This window comes from Oreochromis niloticus, linkage group LG14 (assembly GCF_001858045.2).
Source record: "Oreochromis niloticus isolate F11D_XX linkage group LG14, O_niloticus_UMD_NMBU, whole genome shotgun sequence".
Classification (NCBI taxonomy): domain Eukaryota; kingdom Metazoa; phylum Chordata; class Actinopteri; order Cichliformes; family Cichlidae; genus Oreochromis; species Oreochromis niloticus.
The window spans coordinates 2,559,351-2,576,617 of NC_031979.2; the positions used below are offsets into that span (position 1 = coordinate 2,559,351).

Below are 17,267 nucleotides of genomic sequence, written 5' to 3' on the forward strand. Positions count from 1 at the left end.
ACAATGACCAAAGGTTTTGTATTACAGATTACTTTGACTCTTTAAGTCCAGATGTGTGTACCTATGTTTGTAGTTTATAGATCCAACAACAGGGGTCGATGCTCTTTCAATGTAACATATTTGCCAACCATAGAAGAAGACGGGCATCGAATACATCCGGGTAACATTACAGTTGGAGCTTATGAATGCAGTGGTCATAGAAGTAAGAAGACTCTGAGGAGAGTTCTGTGATGTTTCGTTCACGCTGACAGCCTGCAGTTCACAGCTACAGTAGGCATGCCCACGCGTGCTTTATAGTAACAGTGTAGCCTCCAACCTGTGGAAAAGAATGCTTCTGTCAGTGATTAGCTAGCCTCAGTTAGCAACACTGTTTACATCCAGAGCAGCCAAACCTAAATCTGGAAGGTCAGGATGAAAGCAATTTCTAAACACCGAGAGCGAAACCTAAATATTTTACTGCCACGTGGAGCTTTTTGAATTTTTTATATTGCTACATTGGAATAAGTTTCAAAGTTAGCTGGCTAACTGCGAGTAGTCCTGCTTGATTAACTGGAAACTGAATGATGGACACTGAGCAGAGTGTATTTTCATGTTTGTGGCTGATAGGTGATCTTTATGTTGTCCACGTCTCTGCTGTATCTGGGGTATTATTTTATCTCCATTTGTCGGTATCATTATTATTATTTTTAATGTAGTTTGAACTACTTTAGCCCAGCTCTCTTTTCCCCAGGGCGCCAAAACTACACAAAACCTGACAAGCTAGCCAATGTCCTTCTGATCCAGGCCGGTGTTGTGCCAAAAAATGATTGCTCGTATTTAAACTGCTATAAATAACTTGTTGGTCTATAATATGTGAAACAAATGTCAAATGTATCCCTCATGAATGATATCAAGTCATCTTGAGGCACAAACAACATTCATGTCACAAGGTAGAAGCTGCAGTCAGTTTTTGGCAGCGACTTTTATATATCCTTAATTTTTCCAGTTGAAAGAACATCTTGTTGACATTAAAAATGTATTTTTTTCAGAGTAATCTGGCCAAGAGGGCTGCAGAAATTGCAACAAATATAACAATAGTTCTGTAAACATATTTTAACTGGACAAAAAGGACTGGATTGGTTATAATGTAAGTATAGATAAATATAAATATAAAGATACTTGAAAAACAGGTAATTTTTAAATTTTATATATAACCCCTTTGTAAACCCTGTTCACTGAAGTCTATTAACCAACATACGTAAAGATATTACACATAAAAAACACACAGAAACATTGGAAATCAGTTTTTGGCACAACACTGGTGTTGGCATTACTAATACTTGTTCTGTACAGATGCTTCATGTATCTGAAACCATTAACCACATGCCTGTACCAGATTTATGTTTCCAGGCATCTTGTTAGTGTTACTGCTGTTGGGGAATCATCTCTATAAAAGCTTCACAGCATTATATTAAAACGTATGTGCTTTCCCCTGCTGACACACTCAGCCCAGATGTTCTTACATCTGCAGTCTACACTCAGAGTCTGTTTTTATTTTTATCAACAGCTGTTTAACCAGGAAGGGATGCCACCTTTAGCTGGAGCCGAGTTGGTCCACACTCCATTGCAGCTGTATCGATACCTGCTCAGGTGCTGCAGGCAGTTACCATCCACAGCGATGCAGCAACACTATCGACATGCCATAAGACAGGTGAGGGCATCTTATGCACCGATCAATGACAAGCAAAATGTTTTCCAAGTGAAACTGTGACGGTAACTTTAATACCTTTTGGACTCTTGTGTTTCAAAACTAACTGAGCTACATCACATCTGACACAGAGAAATGGTTTTAAGCAGCTCATTGAGAATCAATGGCAAGATCTGCAATCATGAAGTATTCATATAATCCTGCACATAGTGAGGATCGGGAAAACGATGAAAATTGTCCCAATGCAGAATTAGTGAGCCGTCTTTATTAAGCACCGGTTCACACAATAGTTACTTCAGGGACCTGGCATTAATAAAGAGAGAACAGTCACATGATCACAGGGTGACAGTGGGGAGGAAGAACTTCACTTTAACAGGAAGAGACCCACCGAACCTGGTGTGTTTTTGGGATAATTCAGTAATCTTTGTATTACTGTAGAGTCTTGATCTTACAATATAAAGTGCCTTGAGGAGAGCAGCTATATAAATAAAACTGAATTTATGGCCGTGCGATGTGATGAAATATATCAAATGACAAAGCCGATTGTTCCATATTATATTCTACCGTTTATTTTGTACTGTGTGAAATACACCAATAACTGCAATACTTTTTCACTGCTGCTTTAGATGACTGTAGTCACCACGGCAACACAGAAGGACCAGACAAAACAAATCGAGGGGCTCGTTCCTAAACGAGGGGTTACCTCTGTAACAAAGTCTGACATGGAGCAGAAAACTGTATAATCTGACCCAGCCCCCCACCACAGACCTCTGACACCACCTAAGCAAGAATCATGTCAAAGAGTACAGAGAGCGTTTATGATGAGAAGCACAAAGAATCATGAAGATAAATATACATATATGGTTTTGTTCACTGATCAAAACACACAACATGTGACTGTGTGGGGTTTATTTATAATCATATTTATTTAACTTTTTATTATTTCAATTAAGTAAAAAACAAGCAGTACTTTCAATGTGTTCATTATATAAACTATTCACTGAATTTACAGAAAATGCCAATATTGTGATGTGGATCAGAAATGACTTGTATCAGGAGATTTGAGTGATGTTTAATAGAATTCATCTTTTGTTGACTGTACTGATAACACCAGTCTTAGAGTCCATACTGACCACCTCAGACACGTGTGTTGTGTACTTTAAGTCAACAGAAATGTTAAAAATGTGACAATTTTTAATTGATAATAGTATAAAATGGAGAAAAGCAACAAAATATCTTAAAAATAGCTCGTGCACAGTTCTACACAGAAAGCAGTTGTTGCAGCGATGTGAAGAGGGCGATCTAATGCTGCCTTCATCACTAACCTTATTTTCTGTTTCTGTTGTGATGTGATTGGCTGGCAGCAGCAGTAGAACAGTCGAATTGTTAACGAGCCGTTCCTTGTGAAGGCAAACTGCTGACCTTTGACCTTCGTGCTGCAGTATTGATTTTTATTTTTAGATAGTGCTGACATGTTTATGGTCACCATAACAACCAATAACTGTGACTCATACACCATTAATGTATCATCATCATCATTACTGCTGAAAGTAGTTTCTGCCAAGATCATAAAGTCTTTGTTTGCTGTTTGTTTCGAGGGTTACAACAGCCACTCAGATGAAGACGACCCTGAGAGGATACAGATGATCATCCAGAGAGCGATTGCAGATGCTGACTGGATTCTCGATAAAGTAAGGATAAAGGAAAGAAGACCTCCAAGGTCTTACACACATGAACATAAAGTGTAATGTTCATTTCGTTTGTCATTCACAGTATACCAAGAAGAAATGAGAGCGTGTCCACGGTGGTGCATTTTGCAGGGCTGTCCTGGAGTCACACTGGTAAAGGTGCTGTCGCTGTCTACGAGTGCTCAGGGTGTTATTTTTTGAGGGATGACCAATGACTCGCTGTAAATACTGCTCTCAAACTATGCCATTAAATGTGCAACCATGAACTTGGTTGGTTTTTTCCTTGGAGCAAAAGTCGAACAGGAGACGGAAACTGAAACTATTCAGCGAACTACAAAGAGTTCATGGTTTTATGCTTTATATACATATCAATAGCCTCTACAGCCTCTGTGTCTGAATGATGAACAGTGTTGTCTGAACATGGCGCCAGAAGTGACTTCCACCTTAATGCACATGTAAAACTTTAAATATGTTTACAGCCTACTAGAAAAGGTACTAACTTTCAGTACCAGAACTGTGAAAAATGCTACAGTACTTGTTTTTTGTTTGTTTTTCCTTTCCTGCCGTAGCTTCCTCGGGCTGCATATGTAATGACGTAGAAGCAAAACTGAAGGGGACCACATACGCCTACAAGGGTTCTAGATTATCTTCCATGCTGAAGAAGAAGGAGGAGGACATGGAAGATGGCAGCAAGTACAGCTGCTACCATATCTCTGCCTGTACTTGTTAATAGTAAAAGTCTGGTATGGAAGTACTTTACATTCTTGTCCTGAAATACTTTACTGCTTTGTTTGAGACAGCTAGCATCAAATCAGCTGTGTTCCTTACTAGAGCTGGGCAGTCAAGAAGGAAGCTGACACTCGGAATCTCTAAGCCACGTAATCTTTCCCGTGTCGGTTATTTCAGTTTTTTAAAATTCTGTGTTGTCATGTGACTCTGTGCCTTCTGCAGCATCATGGAGAAAAACAAACAAATCAACACATCGAGCTGTGTGCACACCTTCAAATCTCACGTCTGTTGTTTGGACACGTTTGACTTTAGTAAAGACGACTTCAAACAAAGAGGAGTAAAACATTTCATCATCGAACAATAATGCTACAAATCTGTTGCAACACTTGGAGGACAATTGTGTCACCAATTAAAAATATCCCACCTTTAACAGTTCACATATTTACAGTACAACCTGACTGCACGGGGTTATGGGGTGTTGTGTGTCGAAATTTGAAGTGAAAAATGAATCTAGTTTGGAAAAAGGCTGGAACATGACAAAACGTGGGACAAGTGAAGCGCTGTGAATACGTTCTTGTTGCACTCTGTGTATAAAATAATTATTCAGTAGTTGTAATAAAGATAAAACGAGTTCATTGTGATTTTCATCTGAGGTCACGTCACCCAGCCCTAGTCTAAACTGTAACTAACATTACTCTGTAGTAATGTTAGTGGTCGTGAGATCCATTATACAGTCTGTGAGCTACAGTCAGTGTACTGTACACAGTGGTGATGGACATGTTTGAAAAAGCAGACAGTGTAATATAATGTACTCCTATTGATGGTGTCAACAACAAAATCAATGTTAATCACCTAAAAGAAACTTTAGCTGTCAGGCTGCCCTTTCAGACTTCCTGGATTAGATCCTAAAGGCCTGTTTCAGCAGATTTACAGGTCAATGTCTAATCAGTGGTTGGACGAATAGAAAAGCTGCTCTGATGTTGCATCACTGGAGGGTGTACGATCCAGGATCGCAGGGGAAGAGAAGCAAAGATATTTCTCTTTTCTTTTAGTAAATGAGGATTTTCCAAGTGTTGCTATTTAAGTACTGAAAGAAGAAAAAGAACTGACTCGAGATCAGATTTCAGCCACAGTTTGTCACAACCAGTTGGAAGGAGTTTAGGTGACTCCATCCGTAGACCTACAGTATATAAAGCACACGTGAACTGTCCTCTGCAGTTTCAGGCTCGTGACATGCTTTGAATGTTCTTCCCTATGTGAGGTCAAACAATGCCAGAATATTTGCATATCAAGTAATCTTTATTAACACAATACTTAATAGCACATTGTTAAACTTTGCTCACACACCTCTTCTACAGCTTGGAGGCAAAGATGATACTTTTGTGCAACATACAGTATTCAAGTATAACCATTTTTCTCAAATGAATGCTGGATAACAAGGATACACATACGAGAAAACAATGAGGAGAATGTTTCTTATGTACTGGCTGCACCAACCAATGGAATAAAACAAAAACATCCTGGTCTGCTCATTTTTCTTGAACTGAAACTTATTTACAGCTACATGCACATGCAGTATTAATCTCCATTGATACAAAAAGTAATAAAACTAGATATACAGACTAAGGTATAAATAGTATAAATAGGTTCTCTTTGTATAAATAGCTCCATCGTCTTCAGTGTTGGTGTGACATGTCGAGGCATTTGATGCCAACAGAGATGAGCACTTGAAGCTCCCTGCACTGTAAATGCACACACCTGTCCACAGTGGGAACAGCAGGCAGTCAGAGGAGGTCCGTGACGTCGGAGTTTTGGGACCACTTCGGAAAAGGAGCTGCAGCGAAGTAGTTCTCTGAAAATGGGATAGGCACTGAGGAGAGTCGCAGATTGTTTGGTCTCGGGAGTTCTTACTTCTGGAGAATAAACTGGTCAATGAATTCGTTCTGCTCTGACTCCACTTTGGACAAAGCTTCGTACTCTATACGATACCTGTGACAAGGACACAACAGAAAACAGCAGACAGGCATAAGAAAGAGATACCAGACTATCCTTTACTTATGCCTACCACACATTAGGACAGCACTGGGCCTCCTCCACTAGCATGTGTACAGAAATGTTTCTACTCTGCACAGAAAATATATATGTACTCCACACGAGGCATTCATTTAGGCGCACACGAGTACTATTGTTATTTTTTTAGGAGTGTTACAATTAAACAAACATTGGAATTCAATATAAATGCAATATTGTATAACTCTGTGACAATAACAACAACATGGAGCTTGCTGGTCTGTTGAAAGCTGGGAAGTTTATCCTAAATGTGTTTTTTCTATTGTGTTTCACGTCCTGTAAAAAAAAAAAAAACAACGAGGTTTTGGAGAATTGTCATATCCCTGATTATACACATGGGACACCATAGCCTACTGTCCTGCACAGATGAGTGTCTTTACCCACTCATTTTTTTTCTATATTACCTTTCAAGCTGCATCTTCTTCTCTGCTATGAGAGCCTGAAGCTGCTGCTGCTGGGCCTCTCTTTGCTTTGCTACAGATGTCAGCAGGTTTCTGGCTCCAATGGCCTGAAGGAGAACAACACAGAATCATACCTGATAAAAAGTCTTATTCTCATGATCACATATCATACAGGCACAGTCAGATGTTATAAAGCTTTAGTACACGAGCACTACAACTTCTTTTGCAAGAGCCAATGAAAAGTCGTCAAATATTGAGCTTACCTTCATCTTTTCAGTCTCTGCTTCTTTTGCCAGGTCATCCACGAGCTCAATCAGACCTCCCACTATCTTCTGAAACTGGCCAATTTCTGTAAAGAAGAACACGTGTCTGTACATGCAGGACCTGCTAATGTTAGGAGGGCAGGTTAAACTAAATGTGATCTGTGCTTACTGTCCACAAACTCTTTGCACTCTTCTTTGAGCTCTGAAGTCTTCTGGCTGACATCAGGCTCCAACACTCGCAGCTTGTTGAGTTCATCAAAATAAAAGCCTGCCTCAGCTAATGGGTCTGTAGCCATAGCCACGGGGCCTGTCACAAAGGAGACAGAAAGAGTGATAGAGGAAGACCAGCATGAGAGAAGTTAAACACGTATAAAACAGCTTTGATATCAGTATCAGCATCCAGAACAAGTCCTTTAACTGCTACTGTAGTTAGCAGGCTTTTCAGCCCGATATAAAATCTTACACTACAGATGACTTCATCTGGCCCTCATTTACTAACACTGTGTTTGCATCGGTTTTCTCCAGCTTCCTCCCACGGAGACAACTGGTTAACTGGTGATTCTAAATTGCCCATAGATGTGACTGTGAGTGCAAATGGCTGTCTGTCTCTCTGTGTTAGCCCTGTGACAGATCAGCGACATATAGTCTCACCCTATGGTGCCTAACAACAACAATATAATAATATTATTATTATATATTATAAACATAAGTTATAAAATAATTATAATAATACTAAAATAATATTGTCTTTTTGTTCATTATTTGCTGTCTTAAAACATCAAAAGTCACAAAGTACATCAAACTGCAGGTAAAGAAACCAACAAACTAAACTGGAAGGTCTAGTGAGGTCATTGTTACGTCTATCGTGCCACAGCACTATCTAGCTATGTGTTGAGCCCTGTGTTGTGGTTGTTTCTGCTGCTGCTGATTGAAGGTTTCTGGGAGTTTGGTGTCATCATGTTTGTTCTACTCGCTAACAATCAAAGATATCGCAGCAGGGAAGCCACCTGTATGAAACCGAAGACCTCAGTTAGCCATGGTAACATGACGTCGGTGTTTCCAACCAGGCTTCGGAGCCTTGTTTTTGACTGTATGTCTGGACGTCCAGTCACGTTTAGCCAATAACGGTAACATATGGTCCGTTCATGCAAAATGAACTTTTCGTTGAACTATGGTCTTCAGTGACAGACAGGTCCGAAGCGAACATTTTACAAGCAGCTCTATTAACTATTTACGGTCAAATTATCATTAAATAAACACGTACACATAACTACAGGCTTCCCCAGTGTAAGTCATCAGAATCACATTAACGTCGGATACAATGGAAACTAACCTTAACTTATTTGAATGTACAAAAACGTTATAAACAGTCTGAATAAGTAAAACAAAAGAAAGCTGTAGTATTATTCACTATTTCTTGCCAGTCGAAATCTGTGACCCAGGCTAACACCGTTAGCTAGCTTGCTAAAATTAGTTAGCTAATTCAAATAGCTAGTTAGCTAAGCTGCTCACTAACGCTATTTGGACGCAACACATTAGCCCCGTTAAAGCTAATAAACCTACGTGGACAACACGGTTTCATTAACCCCTAACATGATTTAAAAACGCTTGTACGTGTTCTTTTACCTCTTTTGACCGCAGTCACAGATGGTTCTCTGTTGTTTGACTATGTGGCAGAGTAACAACCAACCAAAGCTCCTCCTCATCCTCTTGCTGCCAGGGAAACCAAACGCTCCTCCCTGTGTTTGTGTGTGTGTGTGTTTGTTTCCGTAACCTGGCTCATCCAGAGCCCTATAATATGAAGGCACTTCTGTATTTTATAAAAGGTGCTTCCTACAGTCACAACACAGAGTTAAAACTGAAAAACCAAGGTAAGACCTGTGGGAGGCGTGATAGCTGAATGAAATGGAACGGGGCTGGCGTGTACACGAACATTCCAATCCAATGAAGGCAGGGCACTTTGTCTTGCAATACCTGTTACTGACGGACGAGGACAGCATTGTGCTTTGCAATTGAAGGCCAGCGTAAACTCGGTGGAAGAAGAAGGCGTGGGTTTTAGTTGGTTGAACTTCTTTTTCTTTTTTAACAGTATAAAACCTTTATACTGTTGTGGAAATGCAGCGGCGATAAAGTTGACTGCCGGTGTACATTTATCTGACAACCCAAATACAGCGCAGGGAGGTCGGTAAGTAAATGTTTGTAGACTTATTTAGTGTCGTTTACTCTCAGGATGTAGCGAAGGGCGACAACGTTGAGCTTTCCACTGAAATCTGGCAATTTCATGTGACTTGTTGAGTGTGACACACTTACTTGGCAAAGTAAAGAGTTTCTCTGCGTCATATTTAGGCTTTGCTATCTTTGAATAGATTGAAAACGTGCTTACATAAACACATTTTCAAGATCTAGGATTTCCAGGTTTTCGTGTTCGAAGTCTTGACATCCTGCTCAAACATTAGCTAACCTTAGCAAAACACACCTGCGGTGAAACATTGACGCAAAGCTAATAATCCACTAGCGGTACCATTTAAAGAATTCGGTGAATTATCGGTTATAACGTAACGGTGTGAAACGAGTCCATATTAACGTTTCGACCGAACAAAGCATGCCGAGTAACCTGACCCCCCACTGACACGTGAATGCATCTGGTTAGTTTGCTGAAAGTCATTCTGCTGCTAAACGGTCTCTTTCTTTGACATGCGCACTCAACAAAAGCTGGACGAGATTATTGGAGCCTTTTACCCGTTAGTAGTGATTTAAAGTTGAAAAATAAATATTTTTACTGCCATTCCCAAGGAAAACATAACGCGATTGAAGCTTTTTGTGTGACTCTTTTCAGTGACTAATTATATGTGCCCCCTTCCCACCCTTTCAGTTTCCGGTCCAGCCTCATTCCTCTGAGGGAGGGGAACTGAGGGAGAGATAACAGTAGGGAAGGTGGTTTCCACTCTGGGTTGGGAAGATTCCCCTCAATCTCTGCGTGTTTTATTTGATTAATGCAACAGTCTTGATCAACTCTGACGTCCGTGTAGCTCCACTGAGAATTTCTGGGAGTGATTCAGGACTCTTGTTTGTTTTGTTTTGTTCAGGAATGACCTGGAGCACCAGGAGGTTGTGGCAGCCTCATCAGTAGCGGTCAACACGGCGGGGGACCTGCGGACCTCCGTCTGCAGGGTGGTCATCTATCTCCAAAGGGACATGTCTGGGGACAGCTGCCTACCCCAGGACCTCAGCAAGTCCGAAACCGCCTCCCCAGACCTTCCTCTGGCTTGTCCCAAGACCAAGACCTGTAGTCATCGCGGAGCAGTGGGCTTAGGCAACAAGTATGTTCGGCTCAACGTTGGAGGGATGCTGTTTTATACAACGCTGCAGGTGCTCACCAGGCAAAACTCCATGCTGAAGGCTATGTTCAGTGGAAAGAAGGAAGTGTTCACAGATAAAGACGGTGAGCATTTCTGAGCTGCTGATACAAGTTTCCCTAAGTATAACGTCACATACTTTGCATGCATATATTCACTGTGTTTAAAGTAGGAAAGATTACAAAAGTTCCAGTAAATGTTTAAGTTACGATTCTGGCTCATAATCAAAGCTTGACTTTAAATTTCAGTCACTTTGAATTAAATTTTAGCTCATTTATTTTAATCTGTACTGATTAAACAACAGGTGCTTTTTCTGACACGTTTGGATAGTGGGGAGGCAGTCGTTCCATAAACAACTCGCTCTCTGTCGTTTATGGAAAATGCTCGTTGACGTCAACTATGCAACAGTTAGTTTTTCAGCAGACGTCTTTCTTATAGAGTAGTTCATCTGCAGAGTTGCACTGATCTAAACTCTATTTGATATCAAACAGACTTGTCAGCTGTTGATAGTCTGACTCTGACATCTGCACCCAGACAAGCACAGAAGAGGAAATGCTGAAGTGTCCTCTAAAGCTTCATATATGCTTTTTCTTACATGAACAGGAACATGTTTACCATGAACTCGTGCAGAAAAGTTTCACAGTGATCAGTTTACCAACAAGGTTTTTAGCAGCAAGCTGCAGAAGTTGCACAGACCAGTTAAAATATAAAGTTTTTTGACCTTCATAATTTGCTCTCCATGAATGTGTCCTAGAGTGTCTGAAATAAAAACCTATGGGCTTGCTAATAAAAGGCCGGTCCAACAGTGGATAAGACATTTTGACAGCAGTAACCCCAGCGAGACTTGCACACAGCTTCCTCTCAGAGATGTTGGGTTTGCTGTCATGTCGGCTACACGCTGTTTCCTTTGAGGTGCCGCAGCAGGTCCATATTCTCAGCGCTGTCTCTTTTTGTTCAGGTTGGATCCTGATCGACCGCAGCGGGAAGCACTTTGGCAGCATCCTGTGCTACCTTCGAGATGGCAGAGTTGCCTTACCCAAAGGTCGACAGGCTGTCCAGGAGCTGCTGGTCGAGGCAAAGCATTTCCTTGTCCAGGGCCTAGTGGAGCTTTGCCAAAACTCCCTGCAGGTCAGTTCCATCCAAACTGACTCGTACGGTCCACACAGTGTTGGGACACTCACACATTCTTTGTTGCTCTTCAGACTGCAGAGCTTCAGTACCCAAAAATGAAATACTGGAACTACTTTCGAGTGCCAAACTGTGATCTAAATAAGCTTACACAAATGGGAGTAGCTCTAGACACTCATATTATCACATTATCATCATCATCATCATCGTGGCTCAAGAGTTGGGAGTTCGCCTTGTAATCGGAAGGTTGCCGGTTCGAGCCCCGGCTTGGACAGTCTCGGTCGTTGTGTCCTTGGGCAAGACACTTCACCCATTGCCTACTGGTGGTGGTCAGAGGGCTCGGTGGCGCCAGCGTCCGGCAGCCTCGCCTCGCCTCTGTCAGTGCGCCCCAGGGTGGCTGTGGCTACAATGTAGCTTGCCATCACCAGTGTGTGAATGACTGAATGTGTAAAGTGCTTTGGGGTCCTGAGGGACTAGTAAAGCGCTATACAAATACAGGCCATTTACCATCATTAATAATCATACTGATTCTTGTTGGTTGTGCGGACGCGGCCTTTAGTCTGATCTTCAGCTCTGTGATCAGCTGATGAACACAGCAGGGCTGCAATTCTCCATGATGTAACCTCTGTGGTAGAGCAGGGCGATATGGCCAAAAATATTTATCACGATATATATTTGAAAATTTGCGATAACAATATAACTGACGATATAATTGATGCAAGACAAAATATAACTCCACAACTTTACTAGCGCAAAAAAACCCCATCCATTTATTTTCACTTAAACAAGCAGCTGTTTTTTTGTTTTGTTTTGTTTTTTTATATGCATTAAAGCTACATAAAAATTTAACAGTGCAAATGCAAATTCCTTGCTGAAAGTTTAACCAAAAGGCATTTCCAGTAGAAATGGGCTGACATATCCTGAGCATAACCATGTATAATATCCACTGTAGTTAAAAAGAGGTGCTTTGCAACATTAAACTGCAGTGTGCCAAATAAAAAAGCCAAATATGTATTTTTCGGACCATAAGGTGCACGGGATTATAAGGCACATTAAGCGAAACAAAGCAGTCAGATAAATCAAACTTTATTCAGCTCATTCTTCTTGCTTCCTCCACTTCTGTACCATTGATTCATTAATGCTGTGTTCTATCACAGCTGCTCTATTCCCATGTTGTTGCAGTATATTAATGACTAACCTCGTATTGTGGATGGATTATCTCAGTTGTTCTCCTGACTGAAGTTTGGTCCGTTTACAGCATCCTGCCATGCGATTGCATTTCTCCCTAACCATCGGGAACCCTCACGTTAACTTTTATCGAGTGGAAAAGTGTTAGCCTTCATCCTCCAGCTTCACTGTTTATGTTATGCTAACATAGCTGTGTTGCTAGCGATAGCGTAGCACATCATTATATACCAGCTAGCCCAACTTCAGTAACCCTACAAACGTCACTGCTGTTTAGTTTTCTGTCTTCATTTATGTTGGAAGTGATAGCAGAGCTGTATGTTTGAATTTTTTCAGAAATCTCTCAGTCAGAACATGCTATATCATGCTTAGGTTACTAGCGAAACTAGCGAGCTAACTTCCGCTAGCTTCCTGCTAACTTCTAACTCCGTTAAATGTAATAAATTCTGTTTTCATGGATGCCTGGATGTTAAACTTAATTGTTACACCTGGTAAAGCAGCAATGCTGATCGTTTTATTAAGGATGAAAGAATTTAGACAATTTTTAACTCTCAGTGATGCTCTGTGTTCGTTTGACTTTGGGACCTGAAAGAGACGGAGTTTAGGACCCAGATTACTCCCAGATTTACGAGCACCTTAGTCCGACAAATACGGCAATAACGACGGCCCGCTTGCATGTTCTGCAAAAAACTGTGCTTTACAAACACCAAACCAGTTCCACATCACTGACGTTGCACCATTTTTACAAACCAATTCTGGTTCATCCGTTTCACTCAACAATCGGCCATGTGCGTATGAAAACAAAGGTACTGCGCATGCGCGTTTTACCCATATTCTATCGCGATATTTCATTTTCTTATCGTTGCCTAACATTGTACCAGTATTACCGTGAACGGTATAATATGGCCCAGCCCTACTCTGTGGTTACTCCTGCTCACACAACACTCCTGTTAACCTGTTACTTGCATTAGCAGTGAGATCATCTATAAATGCCAGTTCACCAGGCCCAAAGATGAGCTCTGTCTCGCCTGTGACATGTTTTGTGAGCTGAGGCCCGTCCCTCTGTTTTTGAATTTAGTGAAGACTTTTGGTATCATGTGCTGGAAACACATTACTCTGTTCTTGCTGTGCAGGAGTCATGCAAGTGCTGAGAAGAAAACATTTGGAGATAAAATACCTTTTTCAAAGCTGTCAAATATTCATCTCGCTGTTGACTTTAAAAAAATAGAAATGTCAGAGGTGTAAAGCGAGCAGTGTCTGATCATGTGACTCCCCAAATCCTAGTTTGTGTTACTCGCGTGGTCACTGAGGAGTTACATTCAGTTTAAATTCAGGGATGCCACTCACAGTGCTGGCCTTCAGTGTAGTGGTTTACACATTTACTTAGCAAGTGTAAGGTTGCTGGTCCAATTCCAGCCAGGAACACAGAGTCTTGTTTGGGGCTGTGACGGGAAAGACGCCCTGTGTAAAACTCTGCCCACTATAACCACCCACAGTTTGTCTCAGGTTCTCTGTGAAGCTACAAACATGTCTCTGTGGATCAGCCTCCTTCTGGTTGGTTACTGTTAAACTTCCAGGAAAAGCAAGACTGTTATGATCTCGGATGTAAACTGTAAATTAATTATAATTATTGTTAACAGGGTAATAAAGAGCAACCCATGTGTGTTATACCTGTAGTCACCTCCATTAAGGAAGAAGAGAAGCTCATCCAGTCTTCTTCCAAGGTACATGAGAGCATCACTGTTATTTGTTATTATAAGTAAGGCTGTCATTGCTGAAACAATGTGTTTTTTATTATAGCTTCAATATGAGTGTAGCTTAGGTCATTTTCATTGTTACAGCAGAAACAGTAAATTAAGTAAAACGTGATTGTAGCTGATCTCTAACACATCTTATAACTCTCTTTTTAGAGGCTGCACTCATATAAATATATTTTATTATAGTACTCCTGCAGTATTTTAAATGCCTGCTTGAATATTAACGCAGTGGAATTCAGATGTTTGACCTTTGTGCTTGCTCCTGCTAGCCTGTCGTGAAGCTGGTGTACAACAGAAGCAACAACAAGTACTCCTACACCAGGTAACAAAGGTTCTTCCAAAGATCTTATTGCCTCTCGTAATGCAAGAATAATTGTTTTCCTTCCTTTCAAAGTACTCGGTGAGGGGAGACTGTTGATTATTATTTTGAAGCTGATAAACTGTAACGAGCTCGTGGTCCAGACTGCAGTGAAGAGCCTCTGCTCTACATCACTCTGCCTTTATCTCAACAGCAACTCTGACGACCACCTATTGAAGAACATCGAGCTGTTCGACCGGCTGTCTCTCAGCTTCAACGGCCGCATCCTCTTCATCAAAGACGTGATCGGGGACGAGATCTGCTGCTGGTCCTTTTATGGCCAGGGCCGCAAGCTGTCTGAGGTTTGCTGCACCTCCATCGTCTACGCCACTGAGAAGAAGCAGACCAAGGTGAGGCTGAGCGGAGCAGCTGGTGGGAATCTCTCGTGTTGCTCTTTGTGTTTTGTGGGTTTTCTCCGGGGTACCGAGTTCCTCCAGTTAGATTCTTATTAGGCTCAGCATAGTTTCTGGGTCACAGCCATGACCTCTCTGACCCTTCATCATGGACGCTGGACTGAAGGCTCTGCTGCTGGCATGCTGATGACTGCGCTGTGTTTGCCAGCTGATCTTCCATAAAGAGCTTTTTTTTTTTTTTTTTTTTTTTTTTTTTAGCTTTTCTTCAGTATGAAAGATTTCAGTAATTCTGAGATTAAAGTCAGAATTCTGACTTTAATCTCAGAATTCTGGAAAAGAAGGAGAAAAAAAAAGCCGTGCCCACTTTTTTTTTTTTTTTCCCAGTGGCCCTAATCCTCTTCCATATCATGTAAATGGCAAACACAGCACAAAAAAAACCTTTTATAGTTAATTTGTGAAAAACTTCAGCTGTCCAAATGTAAGCAAGCTGCCACCAGAGTGGAAGTCAGTGTGAAACGGTACATTGAAGCTGTGGATGACGGTGGCTGTGGTGTCATTCCTTTGAAAGTCACCAGAGAGCGCGCATCTCCTTCACACTTGTTTGACAGCAGCTTTGTGCACTTTGTTGCTTGTTTTACACACATACAGGTCGTTGAATTTGTGAACTAAAAGTAAGACAACATTAAAAACTGAGCACACGCTTATGGATGAGACAGACACTATCTCTACTTTCAAGATTAGGCTTCAAACTTTCCTTTTTGCTAAAGCATATAGTTAGGGCTGGACCAGGTGACCCTGAATCCTCCCTTAGTTATGCTGCAATAGACGTAGGCTGCCGGGGATTCCCATGATGCATTGAGTTTTTCCCTTCCAGTCACCTTTCTCACTCACTATGTGCTAATAGACCTCTCTGCATCGAATCATATCTGTTATTAATCTCTGTCTCTCTTCCACAGCATGTCTTTCATCCTGTTTTCCTTCTTTCACCCCAACCGGTCGCAGCAGATGGCCCCGCCCCTCCCTGAGCCTGGTTCTGCCGGAGGTTTCTTCCTGTTAAAAGGGAGTTTTTCCTTCCCACTGTCGCCAAAGTGCTTGCTCATAGGGGGTCATATGATTGTTGGGTTTTTCTCTGTATTTATTATTGTGCTATCTACTGTACAATATAAAGCGCCTTGAGGCGACTTTTGTTGTGATTTGGCGCTATATAAATAAAATTGAATTGAATTGAATTGAGTCTAAACACTGGACACACACACTGCTGACCTGCAGTCCACACCAGGACCAGTGCAGTGCATCGAGACCTCACAGGCCTGTAATGTTGTGACTGATCAGCATAAGTCTATACGTTTCTTTCAATCGCTCCTTCTCAGGTGGAATTCCCTGAAGCTCGAATCTACGAGGAGACTCTGAACACCTTGCTTTACGAAACGATGCCGCTGCCCGACAACTCCCTGCTCGAGGCCACGCGTCGGAGATACAACAACTGTGGCTCTCACAGCGAGGAGGAGGAGGGGCCCGGAGGTCCCGAACTGCGCGAGCGTGTCCGTAGAATCCACGTCAAGAGGTACAGCACATATGACGACAGGCAGCTGGGACACTAAGACCGCTGGACAGACTGCAGCTTTTCTTTTTTGATAATGATGAACTTAAAGTCCAATTGATGCTCATATGTTTTTGTTTTATTACTTTCTGCAGTCTCAGAGGTCCAAGTGATGGCCTCAGTGAAACTGCACGTGACTGTAGATGTTCTCTGCTCATTCATACTTTACACATCATCAGGATTCAGAGCAGCTCCTTTAAACACAGAAGACCTGCAGCTTTTTCTTTTTTAATCAAATGTACAGTTTGAAGTGCAACAAAGATAATCACTACTATGCATTGTTTATTAAAACCATCATAGCACACATAGCAGCAAAGCATGTTTCACATTTATAGACCGTATTTTTTCACATACACATTTACAGGTTGTTGTTTGCCCGTGACGAATCTGCTGGAGGTTTACTGGAAATGCTTTGCCTCGAAGATGTTTTAATGGAGTTTTCCATAATGCCTCTAAGATAAAAGTTACTGTTATTCTGTATTTGTTTGTCTTTGTTTGTGGGAGGCAGGTGTTATTGAAATCTCAGTGGTTTGAGCTCAGCTGTCAGAGGATTTAAACACAATCGACTCAGATACCAGCTGATGCTGAGCTATTCTAACGCCTCAGATTTCAGTCTTCAGACAACTTTGATCTTGACCATTTTCACAGGACTGTGGGGTTTTTGTTTTTGTTTGTTTGTCATTCAAGCATTT

General features: G+C 41.4%; 3 protein-coding genes across 7 annotated transcripts; 2 read left to right on the forward strand and 1 right to left on the reverse strand.

Annotated features, from left to right (window-relative positions):
• Positions 1 to 83: 83 nt before the first annotated feature.
• lyrm9 (LYR motif containing 9) lies at positions 84 to 4,520 on the forward strand. Of its 2 annotated transcripts, none has more exons than XM_005474418.2 (5): positions 84 to 202; positions 1,547 to 1,690; positions 3,286 to 3,378; positions 3,461 to 3,534; positions 3,945 to 4,520. In XM_005474418.2, the coding sequence occupies exons 1-4, from the start codon at positions 182 to 184 to the stop codon at positions 3,476 to 3,478; spliced, it is 276 nt and encodes a 91-aa protein (XP_005474475.1). In that variant the 5' UTR covers positions 84 to 181; the 3' UTR covers positions 3,479 to 3,534; positions 3,945 to 4,520. The 2 variants fall into 2 exon arrangements, with proteins under 2 accessions (XP_005474475.1, XP_003453613.2); XM_003453565.3 differs by having other exon boundaries at positions 3,461 to 3,528.
• An 864-nt stretch (positions 4,521 to 5,384) lies between these two features.
• On the reverse strand, positions 5,385 to 8,602 carry ift20 (intraflagellar transport 20 homolog (Chlamydomonas)). Of its 2 annotated transcripts, none has more exons than XM_005474417.4 (5): positions 8,465 to 8,602; positions 7,008 to 7,145; positions 6,839 to 6,924; positions 6,579 to 6,682; positions 5,385 to 5,956 (listed from the first exon to the last, which is right to left on the reverse strand). In XM_005474417.4, exons 2-5 carry the CDS (start codon positions 7,132 to 7,134, stop codon positions 5,683 to 5,685), a joined length of 591 nt encoding a protein of 196 aa, XP_005474474.1. In that variant the 5' UTR covers positions 7,135 to 7,145; positions 8,465 to 8,602; the 3' UTR covers positions 5,385 to 5,682. The 2 variants fall into 2 exon arrangements, with proteins under 2 accessions (XP_005474474.1, XP_003453612.1); XM_003453564.5 differs by having other exon boundaries at positions 5,385 to 6,093.
• On the forward strand, positions 8,591 to 17,055 carry tnfaip1 (tumor necrosis factor, alpha-induced protein 1 (endothelial)). 3 transcript variants are annotated; one of them, XM_025898233.1, is made up of 8 exons: positions 8,591 to 8,709; positions 9,925 to 10,280; positions 11,153 to 11,322; positions 14,148 to 14,231; positions 14,534 to 14,586; positions 14,777 to 14,972; positions 16,346 to 16,539; positions 16,671 to 17,055. In XM_025898233.1, exons 2-8 carry the CDS (start codon positions 10,034 to 10,036, stop codon positions 16,822 to 16,824), a joined length of 1,098 nt encoding a protein of 365 aa, XP_025754018.1. In that variant the 5' UTR covers positions 8,591 to 8,709; positions 9,925 to 10,033; the 3' UTR covers positions 16,825 to 17,055. The 3 variants fall into 3 exon arrangements, with proteins under 3 accessions (XP_025754018.1, XP_013131990.1, XP_003453611.1); XM_013276536.3 differs by lacking the exon at positions 8,591 to 8,709 and adding an exon at positions 8,741 to 9,023; XM_003453563.5 differs by lacking the exon at positions 8,591 to 8,709 and adding an exon at positions 8,744 to 9,023 and having other exon boundaries at positions 16,346 to 16,807.
• Positions 17,056 to 17,267: the final 212 nt, after the last annotated feature.

Coding starts and splice junctions, on each gene's coding strand:
- lyrm9 (XM_005474418.2), top strand. CDS start 182: ATGAATGCAGTGGTCATAGAA. Junction 203..1,546: donor TGAATGCAGTGGTCATAGAA/GTAAGAAGACTC, acceptor TTTTATCAACAG/CTGTTTAACCAGGAAGGGAT. Junction 1,691..3,285: donor ATCGACATGCCATAAGACAG/GTGAGGGCATCT, acceptor GTTTGTTTCGAG/GGTTACAACAGCCACTCAGA.
- ift20 (XM_005474417.4), bottom strand. CDS start 7,134: ATGGCTACAGACCCATTAGCTGAGGCAGGCTTTTATTTTGATGAACTC. Junction 6,683..6,838: donor CAGAGACTGAAAAGATGAAG/GTAAGCTCAATA, acceptor GTTCTCCTTCAG/GCCATTGGAGCCAGAAACCT. Junction 5,957..6,578: donor AAGAAGATGCAGCTTGAAAG/GTAATATAGAAA, acceptor TCCCATTTTCAG/AGAACTACTTCGCTGCAGCT.
- tnfaip1 (XM_025898233.1), top strand. CDS start 10,034: ATGTCTGGGGACAGCTGCCTACCCCAGGACCTCAGCAAGTCCGAAACC. Junction 14,232..14,533: donor TCATCCAGTCTTCTTCCAAG/GTACATGAGAGC, acceptor TGCTCCTGCTAG/CCTGTCGTGAAGCTGGTGTA. Junction 16,540..16,670: donor CGTAGAATCCACGTCAAGAG/GTACAGCACATA, acceptor TACTTTCTGCAG/TCTCAGAGGTCCAAGTGATG.